At 48.7% G+C, this 21,270-nt stretch overlaps 1 protein-coding gene across 6 annotated transcripts in view; it reads left to right on the top strand.

Annotated features, from left to right (window-relative positions):
- Dlgap4 (DLG associated protein 4) overlaps nt 1-21,270 on the top strand; it is a 197,692-nt gene that overhangs the window by 164,380 nt on the left and 12,042 nt on the right. For 4 of the 6 annotated variants that reach the window (XM_017800031.2, XM_017800032.2, XM_008840788.3 and 1 more), the window contains 3 exons: nt 15,129-15,490; nt 17,862-17,950; nt 18,571-18,983. In XM_017800031.2, the coding sequence (XP_017655520.1) occupies nt 15,129-15,490; nt 17,862-17,950; nt 18,571-18,983 (864 nt within the window). Of the gene's footprint in view, nt 1-15,128; nt 15,491-17,551; nt 17,632-17,861; nt 17,951-18,570; nt 18,984-21,270 lie in introns of all 6 variants that reach the window. The other 2 variants (XM_017800033.2, XM_008840787.3) reach the window with 1 other exon arrangement.

The raw sequence follows: 21,270 nt of genomic DNA on the forward strand, positions 1-21,270 counted from the left end.
GCTCTGGAGCAGTGAAAGCCAATATTACTCTCTTTTATCCTGGGAGAACTAAGGCCCAGGGAGCCCAAGGCCCACAGTGAGTGGGTGCTGGGTCAGGGACACCTGTGTTACCAGGTATGGGGGAGCAAGAATCAGCTGATCTCATTGGGGTGGGGTACAGCCCCTCTGATGGGCTCCTATGCTGGGAAGTTTAAAGACCTCACACAATAACCTTTGAAAGAGATCTTCCAGAGTATCACCAAGTTGTGCTTTCATAGATATTATGTGGCAGATGAAGCCAGAGCGGGCATGAGGGAGAAACATGTAGTCAAGACTTGTTCCTGCGCCTCCAGGGCCACATCAGAAGTGCAGTCCTTCCTCTTAAGTCAGCAGGCCGTCCCCTGCTTCTGGCCCTCAGACAAAGGGCTTGGCATCTGGAGCTCTGGTGCTTGTGGTCATCTCAGTGCCATGTGGCTAGGCAAACTCTCTGTCTTTTGCTGTTGCTGACACTGCTGGAACTCAAGGCACAGAAAAGATTGAACTGTTTCACACAAAGATGGCATTTGATGTCACTTCCGGAACTGAATGTGAAATAAGGGAAAGAGAGTATCAACTTGGAAGGAAATCTTGAGGATCACACTGGGGACTTGAGTCCCTTCCTGTATCCACCATGCCTATGTCTATCCTAGACCCCTTCCATCATTGGCCAGCCCCGCCTCATGGGAAGCTCCTTTTTATGATGAGCAGGGTCATTCATTCACTGTTAATACCCATCTTCCCTTCCCACCCTGGAGTCACATATGTGAGACAACCCTCTAGGTGTTTGAGGACAGTAGTTATGACTTTCTGAACTATCTTCTCCAGGCTGACTATCCCAGTCTCTCTAATTTAACCCTCCCATTAGAGTAGACATGACTGATTGATACACCCTACTTGTGATAAGTCTGTCACAGATGTTACTGGTGGTTACTCTTGTGGAATCCATTCTAGACTTTTTTTTTTTTTTTTTTTGGAGAGGGGTCTTCTTGGGACAGGGTCTTCCTGTAGCCCCAGCTGGTCTGGAACTCACTATGTAGACCAGGCTGGCCTTGAACTCACAGAGATCTGCCTGCCTTTTCCTCCCAAGTGCTGGGATAGATGTGTGCCACCACACCCGGCCATTCTAGACTTTCTTGAGTGGCTCCATATGGCTGCCATGATGCTGGATCAATACAGGAGGCATCATCGCTTACTTTACTGTGACTTTCTTTTGTTTGATTTTTGAGACAGGGTCCCACACTGTAGCTTAGTTTGTCCAAAACCTCCTGTGTCACTCAGGCTGACCAAGAACTTACCGCAGTCTTTCTGCCAGTCTCTTAAGTACTAGGATTACAGGTGTGAGCCACCATACCCAGCTACTGTGACTTTAAAAAAAACAAACTTTAGTGTATATGTGTGCATGCATGTGAAAGAGAACAACTTGGAAGAATCACTTCTTCTGCCATGTGGGTTCTGGGTTTTGAACTCAGGTTGGCAGTCTTGGCAGCAAGCACTCTTATCCACTGAGCCATCTCACTGGCCCTACTGTGACTTTCTTAAGGACAAGAACCATACCTCCTGGTCTCTGGTGCCTTCCTAGGGTGTGATGCCTGGTGTTCCCTGTGCAGATCAGGTTCCAGTGTGACAGTGTCCCTTGCTTTAAAAAGGCCAGCAGCATTGCAGTGTTCCCAGAGTTCCAGGAGTCAGCCCTCTCTGACCTGGGTCTTCCTCTACAGTGCAGCCTTAGATGTATCTGTGGTCAGTCAGAGTCACTGAGATGTTTTTCAACATGCTGCTTTTTTGTGTAGTCTCACTTGAAATTCCAAACCCAGGATTATACTGCATGCTCTGAAGAGGTTCCTCTTCCTTCCTCTCTCTGTCTCCCAGGCCTGCCTGAGTATTGGGTCTGCTGACCTGAACTGAACTGGTTTTCCTTATTCAGCCCTGTGTCCCTTTCATCCTGTCTCTCAGCTGCCCAGGGTTCTTGGCTCCCACTTCTGTTACCCAATACACCACCTGTCACTCCAGGCACAGTGAATGAGCCTGTTACTACCGCCGTTCTATTCTGGGATGCACTCGGTCATTCAGAATGATGAAAGAGGCCAGCAGTCCAGGTGTACAGGGCCTGGCATTGCACACTGGTCTCAGAGCCTGTGACAGCCTATGAAAAGCCTGGCATTTGTGACCTGTCACCAGAGTTTGACTTCAGCCCTCCACAAGTGAGGTAGTTTTTGAGGCTCTTTCTGAACAGTACTTGTCGGCAGAGCTCCTGGGACCTTAGAGCTTTGGAAATTAGCAACAAGGTTGACATGCTACAAGGCAGTCTTTGAAGAGCCAGTTCATGCATCCTCGCATCACTCACCAGGCCAGACAGACAGGCCAGAGACTGTCCAGGTTTGGCATGAGGCTATAGTGCTGGCAGCTTTGTAATTGGCCATCTCATCAGCACTTACAGCAGCAGGAAAGTTGTAGTTAATACCCACAGGTTGGGAAGTGGACCACTTGCTTTAGGACTGTTGGAGGTGATGACGATAAAGGTGTCCTGGGAGGTAGAACAGACACTGCAGATCGGTCTCTGAGAATAACTAGGTGATGTTGGTGGCAGATTCCAGCACAGGGTAGATGAGAGGTTAATGTTACCCTCCTCAAGTTCCTTATTGAATACAGTGGTGGAAATGACTTTTAGAAAATAACTTGTGGGCTGGAGAGATGGTTAAGAACACTGGCTGCTCTGGCAGAGGACTCAGGGTTGATTCCCAACATCCACATGGTGGCTAACAACCATCCTTAATACAAGTTCCAGGGGATCCGACACCCTCTTCTGACCTTCATGGGCATTGCACAACACAGATGCACCTACACACATGCAGGCAATACACTCATACATGTAAAATAAAAAAAAATTTTTTTTGGTCTTTTTTTGAGACGGTCTCCCCGCAGCCCCAGGTGGCCTGGAATTCACTATGGAGACCAGGCTGGCCTTGAACTCACAGAGATTCAACTGCATCTGCTTCCCGAGTGCTGGGACTACAGGCCTGCACCACTAGGCCTGGCTAAAAATAATATTTTTTTAAAAAAAGAAAACTTGTTATTTGGGGGTCCCTGATCTGGGGCTAGAGGGCTTAGCCATAGATAGGTACTTCCTCCCTGAATACCTGGAACCAGTCTCCAGGTATTCAGCCAATGAACCTGATAGCCTCTCCCTTCTCAGGCTGGAAGGACCAGGGATAGATAGGTCCTTGCTATGCTACCACATCTCCTAGAGAATGCATTTGCAGTTCTGATCCTTGGTTTCCTTGTATGTCCTGGGAGAGGTTGAGTTAGTGTAGTAGGCCTCAAAATATGTGTGAATTTTATGTGGTGAAACTACATAGAGGAACATGGAGTGGGTAAGAGACCAGGGCCTTCCCTAGACTTCCTGGAGGATCTTTGGAACCTGGCTTGGAACCCACTGGCATCTCTCTCTAAGTTCCTAGGGCCCCTCCAGTCCTGGAATTCAGAGGCTCCAAGTTCTCTTTCTAGTCTCAGCACCCCACCAAGCAGCTATTTGACCTAGAAAAAGAGACCTGTGGGCCTTATTTCATGAGCTGAGGTCCTGGGTCCATATCAGGAGTACTGATGTTCCTGGCAAGAGAGTCAGGAGTGTCTGGGAACAAATGTGTCTTAGAACAGGTCCTAAGGAAGGGCAGAGGGTAGCAGTGGTCACAGGCTCTGTGGTACCTCTTTTAGCCATGTGCTGGGATTCTGATCCAGGCTGTACCACACCTTTGTCATCCTGCTGACCCAAAAGTTGCCACTCAACCCTTTCATAGGAAGTAGTCAACTATACTGGCGGCTCTTCTGAACAAGGATCCTTATATACCCTTAGGGTATATTAGGGTCTCTTAGAACTATGAAATATTACAATTCCTTTGAAAACTCAGGTGTTTCCTATAATTTTTATAAAATCCAGATTTCTAGACATTCTTGCACAATTGGCAGCTCTAATAGTACTGAGTCCAGGGCCATGGGGGTTAAATGCACTGTGATATTTGAACCTGTAGTCTCAACTTAGTTAAGGCTTAAGAGGGAGCTAGACCCCAAAGTACATAGCCCACCATAGTCAGCTTGACTTCAGGCTCCAGCAGCCTTGTGGAATACAACCTTCTATTGTTCTAGAGGGGAAGGCTACTCCCCATCTATAAAAGGCCAGTGGTAATTAACACCTGCTCCCCTCAGCTGCCCAGATGAAGCAGCACGTGGCCCAGGCCTTGCTCCTGATGGTGCTCTTCCATCTGTCCACACCATCTTCTTGCCTGCTAAGTGTTGCTACAAGCCACTTATTTTCTCTCTGCCACCATTCAGAAGTAGTTATTTTCCCAGGCATCATGGTGGGTGTCTAACCCTAGCACTTGAGAGGCTGACGTAAGAGGATTGCCTTGAGTTCAAGGCCAAAGTGAGCTACATAGTGAGTTACAGGCCAACTAACTAGAGCTAGATAGTAGAAGACCCTGTCCTAGAAAAACAGTAACAAAAAAGAAGTGTCTTTTAAGTGTTTTTTGTCTATTGTTACAATTTCATACATGTATTTAATGTATTTTGATCCTATCCATCCCCCATTACCGTTTTATTCTTTTCCCACTCATGCCCCACCCCCAGTGACTCACTGAGTTTAACCAACTTTATTTACATAGCATGGGTGTAGGATTGTTTGCTGATGCATGGGCAACTTACCAGTAGCTACACCACTGAAGAAAAAGGACTCCTCCTCCCCCAGCATCGATTAACTGTCCATAACACCTCTGCTAGGGGTGGGGCTTCATATGTGCCTCCCCATCCATGATAGAATGCTAATGCTAATGGGCAACTACAGCTGAGTGCACAGAGTGGTTATTCTGTTGAGTTTATGCCTGCAGCCTCACGCAGAGTGGTTATTCTGTTGAGTTTATGCCTGCAGCCTTACCACCCAATTTAACTCTGCCTCCTACAAGGATGAGCTCCTGTGCAAGGGCGTGTATGTGTCTGTCCATCAGGGGCTCACCTGAAGGGAACTCAGAGCTCTGGCCCTATACATTAAAGTCCTAGTAGATCTAATGAGAAATCATTCTGTTCTAGGCCTCAGTTTACCAGGTTGCCCAATATGGGTTTACTCATTCATTCATTCATTCATTCATTCAGTTGCCGAGCCCATCCTTAGACATGGTGATCAGGGATCGTCATTAAAGACTTGGTCCTTGAGCTGCAACCTGGAGTCAGGACGAGAAGCAGAGAAGGCATACAAAGACAAGATGGGCAGCAGCAGCTCAGGCCTGGGGTGGGAACATACTTGGTATCTTTGAGAAAAAGCAAAGAGGCTGGCATGGCTGAAATAAAATGGACAAGTGCAATGGAGAAGGTGGGCAGGGGCCAGCCAGTCCCTGTTGTGGCCAAGGGGAGCGACATGGATTTCTATTCTATGTGGAGTGGGAATAAGCTCTGAGGAGGGAAGAGGTAATCCAATTTCTGCTTCGCTTGAGACAGGGTCTTACTATATAGATCAGGTTAGCCTCCAACTCGGGTCCACCTGCTTCTGCCTCCCAAGTGCTGGGATTAAAGGTGTATACCACCATACCTGGCTCAAATTTGTACTAGTAAAAACTGCTTCAGGATTTAGAGAGACTATAAGACAGGCCAAGGATAGAGTGATGGAAGGGATACCCACGCTGGTTATAGGCAGAGAGAAGCAGGCCTCTGTAAGACATGCTTTTTATCCTAGAGGGCCAAAACTATGCCAGTGGGAGAAGGGTAGACATTCCCAGGCTTCTAGAGGTCAGGACAGGGTTCCCTTTCTGGGAGAGCAGACCATGTGAGGGAAGAGAGGATTCAGATTCATTCTGAACTCGCTCCATTTGAGATGGCCTTGGACTTCCCTGAACAGCTGCCAAACTGGAGCTGTTGAGAATAGTGGGGGATATGTCCTCTTCACTGCTGCCAGGGCCTATGTACTGTAAAACCCTCTGACTGCACCCTAGTCTGGAGGGGCTTCATGAGGGCTGCTATGGGCTTCCTGGGAAGCTGAGGACCTGTCAAAGGAGGACATCCTCTCTTAGCTCTGTGCCTCTCTTTCCAGCTCCCCTTCACTAGCTAAAATACCTAAATTCCATTCTGCAAAGCTGTGCCCTACTCAGTGGCATCTGCCCTCCTGTGCCTTGACCTGGCCTACCCTGCTCCTCACCAGTGACCATGGCTATCCATCAGACCCACTCAACTTCCATGTCTTCCAGAAAGGCTCCAGACTGTCCTGTAGGAAGTAGTCATACTCTTAGTCCAGAAACCATGGTTTCAGAAGTGGAACACGCTCACCCCATGAGTGCAGAGCGCCTCATGTCTGTCCTGGCTCCTCCCCAGAGTACATAGGGTATCATACCTCTTTTGTGGATGGTCAGGGCTGCTGCATCTCTATAACCCTAACAGAGTAGGGGTAGTGCTCAGCCTTCAGGCAGCCTGGGTGCAAGCCTGTACTATCTAGCTCTGCTCTCTGTGAAATGGGCAGTGACAGAACCTGCCTCATATGCCCTGGTTTTGAGGATTTTGTCAGCTACCATGTAGCAGAAGTCAATTCTCATTAATCGTAATTATGTTCCTAGAATCATAGACTATCAAACCAGGGTACTTTTGGGAAATACGGTATCCTCTAAGCCTTTGGTCACCATTTCTCCCAGCCAGTTAGTACAGAGCCTTGTTTCATGTGTGTTTCTGCTTAAAAATTTATTGTTTAATATAATACTGATTTGTCATCATTGAACTCATGGCCAAAAACAGTATGACTCATGCCTGAATGCCTGAATCTAATGTATTTTTCTATGAAATGTCTTCTTGCCCTTAGACATTGAGTAGTACTAACACAGTACACTTAGGGGCATTTTAAACTGACCTCCAACAAACCCACAAAAATGGGAAAAGCATAGCGCTAAATAGCATGAAAAGGATGCTCATTTACTGAATGAGAGCCAACATGAGAAGGCAGGATGTCACCTTGATCTAGCTCTGGTGGGAATGACGGCTTAAGAATCACATAACCATGAAAGCCCAGGGATTTATGGTTACAAGTTAATTTAAATGCGTTGATGTCAATAGAGAATCCATGAATACCAAGGATCTGCTGTATTGTGAAGCTCTTGCTAAGGTCTGACCCCAGTTATCCTCACAGTCATTACCAACAGGACTGCAACTTCCTTCTAAGCAAGGCTGTGAGGATAGGGCCAGTTTTGTAGTGTTTGCCCTTTATGTGACACCTTTATAACTTATTGTGGGTTTTGAGACCCAAGGCAGATGCAGATTCTGGAGTCCCTGAATTGGACTGGGTGGGCTGGATTTGGGGATGGAAAAATCTCAAAGTATTACATGGGTTAGAGTCCTCAAGGGGCCAGGATGAAAGGAGACAAAGTACAGAATAGGAGACAGAAGACCAAGGATCAGCAGTGTATGTGATACAGAGAAGCCTGGCTCCAGGTGGGGAAAACGGAAGGATGACAGAGGAAGCTGAGAAGCTCCCCACTATGGAGCACCCCCCGCCCCGGGCCACCCCATGATTACAGAACGTCTCCTGTTTCTTCTTGGCTCCTCCCCAGAGCACAGGCGGCATCACACTTGGGCCTTGGGAGGGTGCTGGCATGAAAGGTGCTTCTAGTCCAATGTTGTTGATTCTTGAGACACCTCAAGTGTAGTGGTACTGCCACAAAACATCTGTCAGCAGGACTGTGGCTCTGAGAGAGCATTCAGTCCCTGATCTTGGCCTTGCTGATTGGAATTCTTCCTCAGCGTCACCTACTCTTGAGGTGGAAATAGGGAAGGAGAGAAGAATAAGGGATTCAGGATGGAGCCTCTGAGCTGTATTTGCCATAGCATAGAAAGGAGTTGCCTGCTGTAGCTTCATAATCAGCAGGCTTCTTGTTGGGTGGGAGAGTGGATGAGATCTTGGAGGTCCTTTCCCAAGCCTAGCAGAACCAACAGAGGGAATTAAGGGAGTCTGGCTGTCTGGGCTAGTCCTGTCCACTCATGTGGGCCTGGAGCTGGGCCCTGCCTTCTTTGTAAGGCCTGCTCTTACACCCCTTTGCTGTCCATAGCTCCTGACATCCACTCCTCTTAAGGTATCTAGGGCCTTTCTCATTTAACCTCACCAGGCCCAGGCTCTGACCCTAGGAGCCAGCAGGCTGCTCTCAGGACCACCTAGCCTGGCTCCAAACAAGGCTCTTGAAGGTATTAGCTTCCTGGGAGCTTCATGACCTCCAGATCCCTTAAGAGATGGAAGCCCAGCCACTCCTGAGCATCTGAAGCTCTCTTCAGTTAACGTAAACACTTTGGCATTAGAAAGCAAACTGTAGAAACATTCATTCTGACCTGATGAAATCATGTATAATTTTTTTATTTGTGTTTTGATTTTTTTTTAAAGATGGGGTCTCTCTCTACTAACTTTGAACTTGCTATGTAGCAGAGGCTGGCTTTGAGCTACTGATCCTCTTGCCTCCACCTCCCATATGCTGGATCATAGGCAGGCACCACCACCACCAAGCTGGACCTGGTGGATAAAATCTCAAAGCAGAAGGCAGAGTTTAGGTGTAGGTTGTACCTGTTTCAAAGAAGTGAGGATTTGTGAGCTGGAGGCAGGAGGGCTGGGCTGCATATCTTAAGGTCATACGGGTTGCATTGAGATGGTGTGGCAAACTGGCTTCTGCCTTATGAAGAAACTTGCATGGCTAAGTCTTGTTGGGCAAGCATGTGGCCCGGGGACTGTGTGGTTCATTGTGCTGTGGCATCGTGCCGTGGCTTAACAGGTTCTTCACTCAGGATCTTTGAAAATAAGCACAAGGAGCAGGAGCTGGAACAGTTACACTTAAGGAGTGCTCACATCCAGGCTTCTTAGAGAAAGCCAGAATTTCCCAGGAGTGGACCAGGAGTTAGTTGTTGACCCACAAACTGTGTTGTAAATTGTGGCAAATAAAGCATCTCCCAGGGCAGCCATTTCTGAGAATGCAGGGCTGTGCAGTTCCAACATCTTAGAGCTCTAGGCTTTCTGCCTCCCTCTAAAATTGAGTTGGCAGGCCCAGGGTAGTCGCACACACCTTTAAGCCCAGCACTCAGGAGGCAGAGGCAGGTGGATCTCTTTGAGTTCAAGGCCAGCCTGGTCTACATAGCGAGTTCCAGGCCAGCCGAGGCTACAGGGAGACCCTGTCTCAAAAAGACCAAAAAGAAAAAAAGTTGGCAGATGATGGCTATGTGAGCCACCAATACATGGAGGCCATGCTTACTCATGGGAATGTGACCCCAACCTTGAGTGCTCCAACTGATGCACAGAGAAAGAAGGGTGGGTAGAGCAACTGTTAGGACAGGAAGAGCCAGGATGGGGAAGGGCTTCACCTTGACCAGGGACTTTTGTTTTTTGATTTTTTAAAAATATTTATTTTTATTTTAGGTGTGTATCGCCTGTATGTAGTTAAGTGCACCTGTGTCATGCAATGCCTGTGGAGGACAGAAGAGGCTGTCGGATCCCCTGGAACTGGAGTTACGGACAGTTGTTAGCTGCCATGTGGGTGCTGGGATTCGAACCTGGGTCTTCTGCAAGAACAACCAGTGTTCTTAACCGCTGAGCCATCTCTCTAGCCCCTGTGATAAAAAATTTTTAAAACAAAACTATAGGGAGCTCCAGGTTCAGTGAGAGACCCTGACTGTCTTAAGGAGTAAGGCAGAGAGATGGAGCAGGGCTCCTGCTGTCCTCTCTGGCCTCCAAACCTGCACACACAAATTTAAAAAATAAAAATAAATTAAAGGTAGGGCATTGGGGAGATGGCTTAGTGTGGGTAAAGTGCTTGCTGTATAAGCACAAGTACCTGAGTTTGGAATACCAACACCAACATAAAAGCTAGGCATGGTTGAGTAACCCCAGCACTGGAAAGGGAGCAGACAGGTAGATACTAGGGGCTTGCTGGCCAACCAGTCTAGCTGAAATGGCAAGTTCCAGGCTCAATAATATGGAGAGCAACAGAGGAAGACACTTGATGTCGATCTCTGGCATCCATAGGTGAGCATACTTGCGCATACACATGAACTCACATGAATACCACACACACACAGTCTGGCAACAGCGAAAGCTCACAATACATTACTGTACAGGCTCCTCCTTGGTTGGGAGCCCTTTCTGGTCCCCATTAACTCTTGTCTTCAGCTTCCACTCCTCCTACCCTGTCATCATGTCACCTCTAAAAGTACCACACGTTGACAAATGTCCCTGCTTGGAGCTGGAGCCATGACTGGGTGGTTAAGAACACTGGCTGTTCTTGCAGAAGACCAGGGTTGGAATCCCAGCACCCACATGGCAGCTAACAGCTGTCCGTAACTCCAGTTCCAGGGGATCCGACAGCCTCTTCTGTCCTCCTCGGGCATTGTACAACATGGGTGTACTTACCTACATGCAGGCAATACACGCATACACATAAAATAAAAATAATAAGTAAAATATTTATTAAAAGACAAAAATTTTTTTATCATGTTTATTTATTCATTGATGTGTGTACATCATGGTGGGTACACATGCCACAGAGGAACTTGTGGGATTGGTTCTCCCCTTCTACCATGTGGTTCCTGGGATTGAACTCAAATCATCAGCCATGGCAACAAGTGCTTTTATCCACTGAGCCATGTTACTGACTGGCACTTGCTACTTTTTCCTCTCTTTGTTTTAAATTTTTTTACTTATTTTTTTTCAAGGTCAGCCTGGTCTACATAATGAGGTCTAGGCCCTCCAGTGCTACACATAGTGAGACCCTGTCTCAAAAATAATTTTTTAAAATTTATTTTTCTTTTATCTATGTAAGTGTATGATGTATTTTGCCTACGTGTATGTGAATGTACCATGTGTGTATCTGGTGCACCTGGTAGCCAGAAGAGGGCATCAGATCCCCTGGAACTGAAGTTAAGGACAAGTGTTAGCCACCATGTGGGTGCTGGGAACTGAACCCAGATCATCTGGAAGAGCAGTAAGGGCTCTTAACCACTGAGCCATCTCCTCACCCTCCCAAGCTAGAGACCTGAAAGCTCTTGCACTCCTCCTGTCTCCATCCTCCCCCACCTCCACCTCAGCACTGCGGTTACAGGAGTGAATGGCTACAGCCAGCTTTTATGTGAATGCTGGGGATCTGAACTAAGGTCCTCATGCTTTCATAACAAGTGCTCTTGCCCACTGAGACAGGGTCTTATTATGAAGCCCTGACTGGCCTGGAACTTGTGTAGTTCCAGGATTACGGGAATATACTACAGCACCTGAACAAATAATCTTGCTTTTTTTGGTAGCTGAAGGGTTTTGGTGGCAATAATGAGATTAATTTTCTCATTCAACAGTTGTTTATTGACAGCCTTCTGTGCTTGAATCATTATCCTGAGCCTGTGCCAAAATGGAGTTTCTATTACTACCCATGGCTTATTGCAAGTGACAAGTGAACCCTTAAAGGTGGGAAAGGTGCTTTGATGAAGGTCCCTAGGTGACAGAAAAGAGGAAGTAACTGACACTTGGAATACACAGGAGTTGAGGTGGGAGAGGTGGCCTGAATGAGGTACAAGGGAGAGGCACTAGCCTGTGTTCACAAGAGCAAAAAGAGAACAGTCCAGCTCAGCAGAGGTATGCCTGCCCCCTAGGGAACCCAAGGCCCCCAAATCCCCTCTGCTTGTCACAGCCCTTATCTAGCTGTGACCTGTATCCAAGGAGACAAAGAATCCAAGATAAGTTCACTTTTCCTGCTATTGTGTCTGTCCAGGTTTTATTGCCTGTGGCCCAGCTTCTCACCAGTTTACTTTCCTTCTAACAACAGGCTGCCTGAGCCAGGGCTCGAGCCTCAGTCAGGGCTCAGGACTTCTGCTTTAGCAGGACTGTGGCCCTCTGCAGCTCTGAAAAGGAGGCTAGAGCTCTGTCCTCAGTCCAGACTCCTGGCTGTGGGCAGCCCAGTTGTCTCCAGGAAGAAACCACATCCTGACAACTACTTACTGACTCAGTGTCAGTCCTACCCCACAGATGGGGACAAAGACCCTGACTGGGGTCACATAACCTCAGGTTCTGTACTGTTCTTATCCCTTTGAGAGGCAAGTTCCCTCTTAAATATTTTAAACGATTGGGGCTAGCTTCACTGTTCTGATCTTGAGCAGAAACCCCCCACTGAAACCTGCTTCCTTTGCAACTTTTAGGCCAGGCATTCCCATTCCTGAAACTGCAGTCAGTCAGTCCTGTCTGCTGGGCTCTAATGGGATTGGTTTCAATAGCTGCCCTCCGTGTTCTCTATTCTTGGGAAACATCCCCTCTGCTGGTCACAGAGCCAGGAGATAGGGAGTTTGTAAATCTGGCCCAATTCCCTCTTTCCTAGACACCAGTAGGACCACGGCAGCTTCAGACCAGGCTGAACCTGGCTTCAAGTATAGCCTGTTGTCATCACTCCCTTTCTGCAAGGTAGCCCCACACACAGCTAGTCAAGGACAGAATGGGGTTTGAACTCAGGTTTGTCTGGTTCATGCTGCCCCTGATTTTAAGACCCTTGCCAGAACAAAATAACTTCAGGCAAGCAGAAGAAATCCAGAGCAGGGATCTTGCCCCAGCCACAGTGGTACTCTGTCCTTCAGTGAGGGAATGAATGGGAAAATGCTGTTGAGTTTGCCAGGGGCTGTGTGACTATGGTGCTCTGTTAGCGGTTAGAAGCACTGAATAGATGAGTATACCAGAAAGTTAAGAGAGTGAGGTAGAGCTGGAGCCTGGAAGCAGCTGTCTACCTTCACTTGAAACCCTACTCCAGTGGAACCTAGCCTTGGGTGTGCCTCTGGTCCCAGGTCCTAACAGTGGGGCTTTGAACCTACATCTGCAGCCATACCCAACTGGGAGAATTGCAAAGCCTGGAAAGCAGTGAGGTGGGCTCTGCAGTCCAGCATGAGGTTGCCACTGAGCACTGGCAACTCTGGGCATATTATCTAGACTTTCTGAGCTGCACATACCCCATCTGTAAAGGGAGTATAATTGCTGTCCCCTCATACAGAGCTACAAAGCTGCTGAGCACAACTTTGGGCCATCAGACTGTAACAAGGTCTTGCCCCTTCTCATGCACCAGGGTCGGGGTGGTCAGGGAGGCAGCCTTGGAAAATCATTGTCTTGATGGCCCATGCCTTCCTCCTGTCTCCCCTGCAGCCTTCTAGCCCAGAAATGTGGCTGCCCCCCACCCCAGTCTCAGTGTTCTGCCTTAAGTGACAAAGACCACAAATGGGTATGTTTGAGGGAGTAAATTTCCTCCGAGACCTGAGAAGAACTGGGAACTTTTAGAGTGTGAAGTGAGTACTTCTCCCTGGGAGCACCCAGGCACATCACCTCCTCCTAGTTTCAAGCTCCTGGCCCAGTCCAACCACTGCTACTTTAGAACCACTTATCTTAAATAATTCTTAAACTTTTAAGTATCTGAAGGTCTACATGAAGTGCAAGAAATAATATGAAAGAATATGTTTGTATTCTATACAGTCTGTATGACCCTTGACCTAGTTTCCAAAAATCTTGCAAAACTATAGTACAGTATCACTGCCAGGCTCTGACAGAGATGCAGCCCACCCATCTTATTGAGATTTCCCTGCTTCGTGTACACAGCTTTATGGCAGGTGCAGGTTCCTAGAATGATGCCACAGTCAAAAGCACTGAATGATTCCATCACTGCACATGTGGGTCCTCATGTTACCCTTTTATAACCCACTGACTTCCCTTTTGCCCTCCCCATCGTCCTCTCCCAGTATCCCCTCAGCCCTAGCAATTACTAATCTGTTTTCCATCTCTAAAATTAGGTCATTTCAAGAATGTTATAAAAATAGAATCATGTACTGTAGAACTTTGGGGGATTGATTGCTTTTGCCACTTAGCACAGTTCATGTGAGATGTATTTAAGCATTGTATATATCAGTAGTTCATTCCTTCCTCCTCACTCCTGAGTAATACTCCATAGTATGGATGTGCCACAGTTCATTTAACCACTTACCCAGTTGCCTTCAGTTTCTGGGTATCACAAATAGAGCTGCCTGAACATGCATGTTAATTTCTGAGGGCCACATGCCTGAGTGTTCTTGCTTGGTTGTGTGATAATTGCCTGTTTAGTTTTATAAGAAAATGCCAGTCCTTTTTCCAGAGTGATCATATGTGTCACTCGGTTTCTCCACGTCTAGATAGTGTTTGATGGTGTCACTTTCTCATAGCCTTTCCATTGGGTTATGTAGTAATGTCTCCTACTGGCAGATAGGGGACTTCTGTTGTCCCTTGCCTAACATCTGTGGTACTGGGCCTTGTTTTATGAACTGCCATTGGGCAAGCACTATACCCATGATCTCATGATCTCACTATACCCATGAGCTCACCTGGCTCCTGCTCCCAGTTAGGAGCTTGCTTGAATCCTCAGAGGACACCCAGGACCCAGGTAGGGGCTTATGTCCTCACAGGGGAGAGGGCACCCAGGCACAGGACTGAGAAAGGCCACTCATCAGCTTCAGAACACCTTCTGTTGCAGACAGTGCAGCCTCTGGAAAGCCAGCAGCCACCCTATGCAGACCCTGCTGCATGCCAGCCCCAGATGACTCAGACTCCTTCCGGTGGCACTGGTTTCCTGAATCTTAGTAGGGACAAGGAAAAAGGGATCAAGCATGGTGGAGTGTTAGGGACAGCAGGCTGGTATGTGGGGTTTTCACAGGAAAAAGGGGTAAGAATGGAAAGGTGGATGTATTGTTTTGACCAGATGGGGGTGGGGTATCCACACAGAGAGTGGAGAGGGAAGGTAGAGGAAAAGCAAAACCCCCAGTACTAGGTAACCATTCCTTAACTCTCCTGAGCTCTGCTCTGTTACTACCTCCTCTTGGCATTGGTCAGGCCCTGTCACAGCCTTGTTGAAGGGACCTGTGGTTAATATGGCCTCCCCTCTAGATTTGGTCTTGTATGAGAGTGGACAGGAGCTATGTGCCTGTTTTGTTCATTGCTGTGTGTGACTTTCATTCTGTTGCTTCACAGTCCTTTGGCTAAGGCCAGAGCTTAGCCAAGGAAGGCAGGGCCTCAGCCTGGAAGGGGCTTTCGAGCATTAGAGGCTTCATCTTCACCCTGTCCTCCTCTCACCCATCTACAGGTTCATCATGCTTAGTGGCATATAAGAAGACCCCGCCACCAGTCCCTCCACGTACCACATCAAAGCCGTTCATCTCAGTCACGGTCCAGAGCAGCACTGAGTCTGCTCAGGACACCTATCTGGACAGTCAAGACCACAAGAGTGAGGTAACAAGCCAGTCGGGCTTGAGCAACTCATCAGACAGCCTGGACAGCAGTACCCGACCACCCAGTGTGACACGGGGTGGAGTTGCCCCAACCCCTGAAGCCTTGGAGCCACCCCCGAAACATGCAGCTCTGAAGAGTGAACAAGGAACACTGACAAGCTCTGAGTCCCATTCCGAGGCCATTCCCAAAAGGAAACTGTCATCAATAGGAATACAAGTAGGGGCCCCTTTTGCACTGTGTCCTCGGTCCACTCCGTGCACCTGCCTGCGTGTAATTACATCTGGTGGAGGCCCACTAGGTCTCCCGGGAAGAAATGTTTTGTCTGTCTATTCTGGGGGGTCCACCCCAAGTGACTGAACCAAATTCCACCTGTAGCCACCCTTGTGTCCAGCTGCCCATGCTGCATGTCTGCAGCTGAGGGCATGTTTCTGATCTGCCAGTGGGTTGTCCCAGTGAATGTAGTTACACTCAGCCAGCCATCTCCTGTCCACTGTTTGCTGTCCACTGTCTTTCTGTCCACTCCACCCTTTGCCTTGCCAGACAACCTGTGGGAGGCGGGACTGGCCTAACGGTTCTCTAATCCAAGGTCAGCTCGGTACGGAAGCCATGGCCCCGCTTGGCAGCGGGAGCGTCGTGGAGCATAGACGCCGATGGGCCAGGGGTCCTGGACCAGGGCCTTTGAGCCATGGGGGTTGTTCAAGGGGAACTTTGCCCAAAGCCCTCTTGGGCCTTTGGGGACAGGTAGGTCACTTGAAGCACTAGACCCATGGCAAAATGAGAAGTCAGATGGCCATCTCTGTGCCTCCTCATGGGAAAGGGTCCAGGCAGGTAGTTCCTTGGGGCCATGTGGTCCATCTAGAAACCAAACCATTGCTCACTCATCCATGGCATCCAGATTCCCCTCCGCTGCCTCATAGCACCCAGCTTCCCCTCTACTACCTCACAGTACCCAGCATCAGGTGTCTGTCTTCTCTTAGCTTTGTGGGGCAAATTTGGACCCAGACTTGCAATTTTCAAGAGTTGATCTAAATCTAGAATGAGAGGCCTATGCCTGCTAACTGGACCTCCAAACTCCAGTGGAAACTAGAGCTCATTCGGGAACCAGGCAAGGCCGGCTGCAGTATGGATGGGGGAGGTGGAGCACTTCCAAACCGATGTGACAGTCAAGGAGAATGAGGTGTTATGTTCTCTGGCTTCAGTCTGTGGGGATCTCCATCTCAGTGGCCCCTGAAAACGTGGATGTGGTCAATGTGCTAGAATATGGAAGGAGTGTGGGATGCAAAGGGGTAGCTGAGTGAAACAGGGAAGATGCACTGGGCACTTCTTGTACATGCCTGGGATCTGTTTCTTTAGAGGCAGCTCAGGGTTTGAGTTCCCCCACATATAGGAAGGAAGTTGGTCAGAGATTCTCATTTTCTGGGCTCCCCTGGCTCCATCCAGCTGGGCTTATTCATAGTGTCCAGCACTTGCCCCTACAGCCTCTCTAGGTGAGATTCTTAGGAACACAGGAAGTAGCCTGGTGTTTGACCTTTGGGCCTGACCACCTGTGTCTTTGTTTGGGCAGCCCACCTTGTTGGCCCAACCAGGTACTCTGAGAGGGAGTTAGGACCAGCTTTGAGTCCTTCATCTACAACATGACACTGGGAAAAGGACTCTGGCTAGTGCACTTCCTGAGCCCCCTTACCTGGCTTCACCCCATTCCATGCTCTCATCACAGCTTGTTGGAGATACAAGGATGTTGTGCTTCCCAAGCTGGCTCTTGCCAAGGGAAGTATAACTCGATCCCTGTCCCAGAAATCTTCTCTGGCCTCTGCTTCTGGAATCCCAGTTTGTGGGGCTGTCTTAAAGCCTCATCCTACCCCCTTGATGCCTCAAACCCCAGGTCAAACATGGTCTCCCCCACAGTTTTGAGCCGTGATGGGAAGGCTGGCCTGGCTGTACCATGGATGGGCCCAGAGCATGGCTGTCAACTCTGGAATGGGCCCTGCCCTCCCTAGGCCAAGGGTGACTAAGGTCCAGGCATGGGATCCCATAACCTCGAGGAACTTCACTTGGTTAGCTTTGGGTTGTGGGTTTGAGAACTGCTGTCCATGGTTTGCACTTAGTCCAGGTATCACCAGTTCCCCTTTCAGGCTATAGCTGCAGGGTTGGGGGAATGAGCTTTGCCTCAAGACAGCCCCCAGCTTCAACTACACCAGATAACGGCTCTGGCTTTGTGTGTGTGTGTTCTCTTTCTCTTCCGTCGTCCTTTTTTTCTTCTCTCTGATTCGTGTAAAGGAGAGGACTAGAAGGAACGGTTCCCACCTCTCGGAGGACAACGGACCCAAAGCGATCGATGTGATGGCGCCCTCCTCAGAGTAGGGAAAGCCAGTCATCTCCACCCCCTCCTGCCTCTGCGCGAATGAGCAGTGCCCGGCTTAACCTGGCCCTCTTCGGGCCCATGTGCAGTGTCTGCATGCCTCGTGTCTGTCTGTCCACACGTCTGTTTGCGTCGTCCCACTAATGTGAATTTCAGCAGCAAGTGTGGTGTTTGTTCTTTATTTTTGTCTTTGTCTCCGTGCCGTTGCTGTCGTTGTCCTTCAATAAGGTTGACTGCATTCAGCCAGTGCCAAAAGAGGAGCCCAGTCCCGCTACCAAATTCCAGTCCATCGGGGTTCAGGTAGAGGACGACTGGCGGTAAGTCGACAGAGGTGGTGACTGCTATTCCCCTCTCCTCTCCCTCCCTCCGCCCTCACCTCTCCTGTTCTCCCTAACCCACTTCTCCTTGCTGGATTTCTAATAACCAAGCTGGGTTTGGGTACGGGTGGTGGTTCAGGTGTGGGAGGCTGGGCAGGGCAGGTGGGTGGACACATGAGCACGTGCTCTGTGAAACCAGTCAGCCCTCGGGGGGCAAGGCTGGGCTGGGATGTGGCCCCAGCTCCCCTGATGTTGGTGGTCTTCCTGGCCCCACTGCAGTAAACAGACAACCTTATGACCTTGTCTTTGTGTGTGTGTGTGTGTGTGTGTGTGTGTGTGTGTGTGTGTGTGTGTATGTGCTTGTGTTTGTGTGTGTGTGTGTGTGTGTGTGTGTGTGTGTGTGTGTGTGTGTGTGTGTGTACAAGCGGGCGTGTGGGCACGGGCAGGATGGGGCAAGGGCTGAGCCGAGAATGAGCGGGGGCTGTGGGACCTGCTTCAGGCGCATGGTGAGCAGATGATGCATCCATTTCTCTGTCTCCCGTGTGTCCGGGTCAGGTGGCTGCTGGTTTCTGGGCCTCTTGGTGACTCAATCTTTTCTGTCCCCACCCTACCCCCCACAGAAGCAACGTCCCCTCTCACAGCATGTCCTCCCGACGGGACCCTGACTCGGATACCCAGGATGCCAATGATTCAAGCTGTAAGTCATCTGAAAGGAGCCTCCCAGACTGTACCCCACACCCCAACTCCATCAGCATCGATGCTGGCCCCCGGCAGGCCCCCAAGATTGCCCAGATCAAGCTCAACCTCTCCTATGGAGACAGCAGCGACCCTGCCCTAGAGGCGTCCTCTCTGCCCCCACCTGACCCCTGGCTGGAGACTTCCTCCAGCTCCCCGGCAGAGCCAGCACCGCCCGGGGCCTGCCGTCGAGATGGTTACTGGTTTCTGAAGCTCCTTCAGGCAGAAACAGAGCGGCTGGAAGGCTGGTGCTGCCAGATGGACAAGGAGACCAAAGAGAACAGCCTCTCTGAAGAAGGTGGGTGCTACAAGGGCAACCCCTAGGGACAGAGTTACCAGAGGCGCCACTGTCCCCCATCCTCACAGCCTCACAGTGGGAGGGTCAGTCTCTGCTCTCAGATCACTTTTGTGTTCATCTCTCAAGTTCATTCTTCTGCCATCTGCTACCTGCCTAACTAAACCTCTTACCAAATGGGGTGTATGGCAGCAGCTGCCTATTGTGCAGGCTATGGGCTCAGCCTCACAGGATCCCAGATCTTCTCTTACCAACACTGCCCCCATTTCTGATTTTCCTCTCTAACTGCATAAACACCTTGTGAGGATAGACTGATCAGCATTGTTAAGGTTGCTGGGCACAGATGAAGCTGCTGCTCTAATTATACCTTCCTCAGCTCTTTATTGTGTGCTTAGTGCATGCCAAGTATAAGCATCTGCCCAGGCCTCTACAGTCAAGAATTATAAATGATGAGACAGAAGTCTCTGCTTTTCCACTTGGGTTTCTGTCTATACTATGCCTACTTACAAAAAGAAGCAATAGCTGGGTGGGGTGGCGTATACCTTTAATCCCAGCATTCAGGAGACAAGGGCAGGTGGATCTCTGTTAGTTGGGTCAACTTGGTCTACATAGTGAGTTCCAGGCCAGACAGGGCTACATAGTGAGACCCTGTCTCAAAAAGAACAAGAGGGCTGGAGAGATGGCTCAGCAGTTAAGAGCACTGACTGCTCTTGCAGAGGACCCGGGTTCGATTCCCAGCACCCACATGGCGGCTATGAACCATCCTTAACTCCAGTTCCAGGGGAATACGAAGCCCTCTTCTGACCTCCATGACATTGCACGACACGGATGTACTCACATACGTGCAGGCAATACACTTGTACACATAAAATAAAAATAATAAATAAAATATTTAAAAAAAAGAAAAGTAAAAGAAAAGAAAACTGAGGAATTACTTCAGGGAAGAACTAGCTTAGTGGTAATGCTTGCCTAGTGTGCAGGAGGCCCTGGGTTTGATCCTCTAGCACCAGAAAAACAGAAAGGGAAGGAGAGGGGCAGGAAGAAATAATGGCAGGTGGAAATCCTGAGTCAGAGGTCAAGGCGGAGGTTGGAGGTGGCCTCTGGGAACCTTTAGGCCATCACCCTGTACTGCCTGGTTCTGTCAGAGCTCAGCTTTCCGATTGGTTTCTCCACCACTGAAGGTTCAAGTAGGACACAGTGTCCAGATAGGATAGACCAGCATCCTAGTGACCCCTAAAGGTATATTCTAAGGAGGGGTACCCTTTGATGAATCAGAGGATGCTGCAAGAGGCTGTTGCATGGTTCTCTGTGCCTGTTCCCAGCTTTGATGTCACACCCACTTTAGGGAGGGGATCTGTTGTAAAGTGTGTGCCTAATATTTTTTATAATGATGTATTTAAAAAAACAAACCAGTAGCAGAAATCAGAAGCCAGCCAGCCAGCTCACAGTGGCCATTCCCATGGCCAGCCCTATCAGCTGTCTATTCTGGTATATACCTTCACATTTCTTCTTTGCAATGTGATTACCTTCTATTTCTTCTCTAAAACAAATAGGCATTATGTATCGACTTCTCCCAATTTCCTATTTTTCCTGGTTCCCCTGCCTTAACTGAGTGCCCATGGTGTTCTGTGGGCCTGGAGTCTGCTGCAGGCCTTCCCCTTTGATCCTCAGGCAATGCCCTAGCGCTTCCCTGTGATCAGCACTTCGCTTTTAGACTACTATTTGGTTTTCATTCATCAGTTTTCTGGAGTACAGCTTCAATTAAACAGAAATTTTTGGCTACTTGGCATGTCTTTGTTTCAAACCTCACACAGTTCGGATACAAAGTTGAAAATAAATAACTTGTTTATACATATAAACTCATATGTATATAACTTGATATAAAAATATAAAACTTGGGAGCCAGGTGTGGTAGTGCACACCTTTAATCCCAGCACTCGGGAGGCAGAGGTAGGCAGATCTCTGTCAGTTCAAGGCCACTCTGGTCTCCATAGTGAGTTCCAGGACAGCTGGGGCTATAAGGAGACCCTGTCTCAAAAAGGAAAAAAAAAAAAAAAAAAAAAAGGAAGTATATAAAACTTGGTGCTGGAGAGATGGCTCAGCGGTTACAAATATTGACTGTTCTTGAAGAAGACCCAGTTCATATCCCAGCACCCACATGACAGCTAACAACTCTCTGTCACTCCAGTTCTAGGAGCTCTGACAGTTTCTTCTGTCCCTTGTGGGCGTGAACTTACCTACATGCAGGCAATACACACACATAAAGATAAATATTTAAAAAAAAAATATA

The sequence above is a fragment of the Nannospalax galili genome, unplaced genomic scaffold (assembly GCF_000622305.1).
Source record: "Nannospalax galili isolate Female #2095 unplaced genomic scaffold, S.galili_v1.0 scaffold221, whole genome shotgun sequence".
Classification (NCBI taxonomy): domain Eukaryota; kingdom Metazoa; phylum Chordata; class Mammalia; order Rodentia; family Spalacidae; genus Nannospalax; species Nannospalax galili.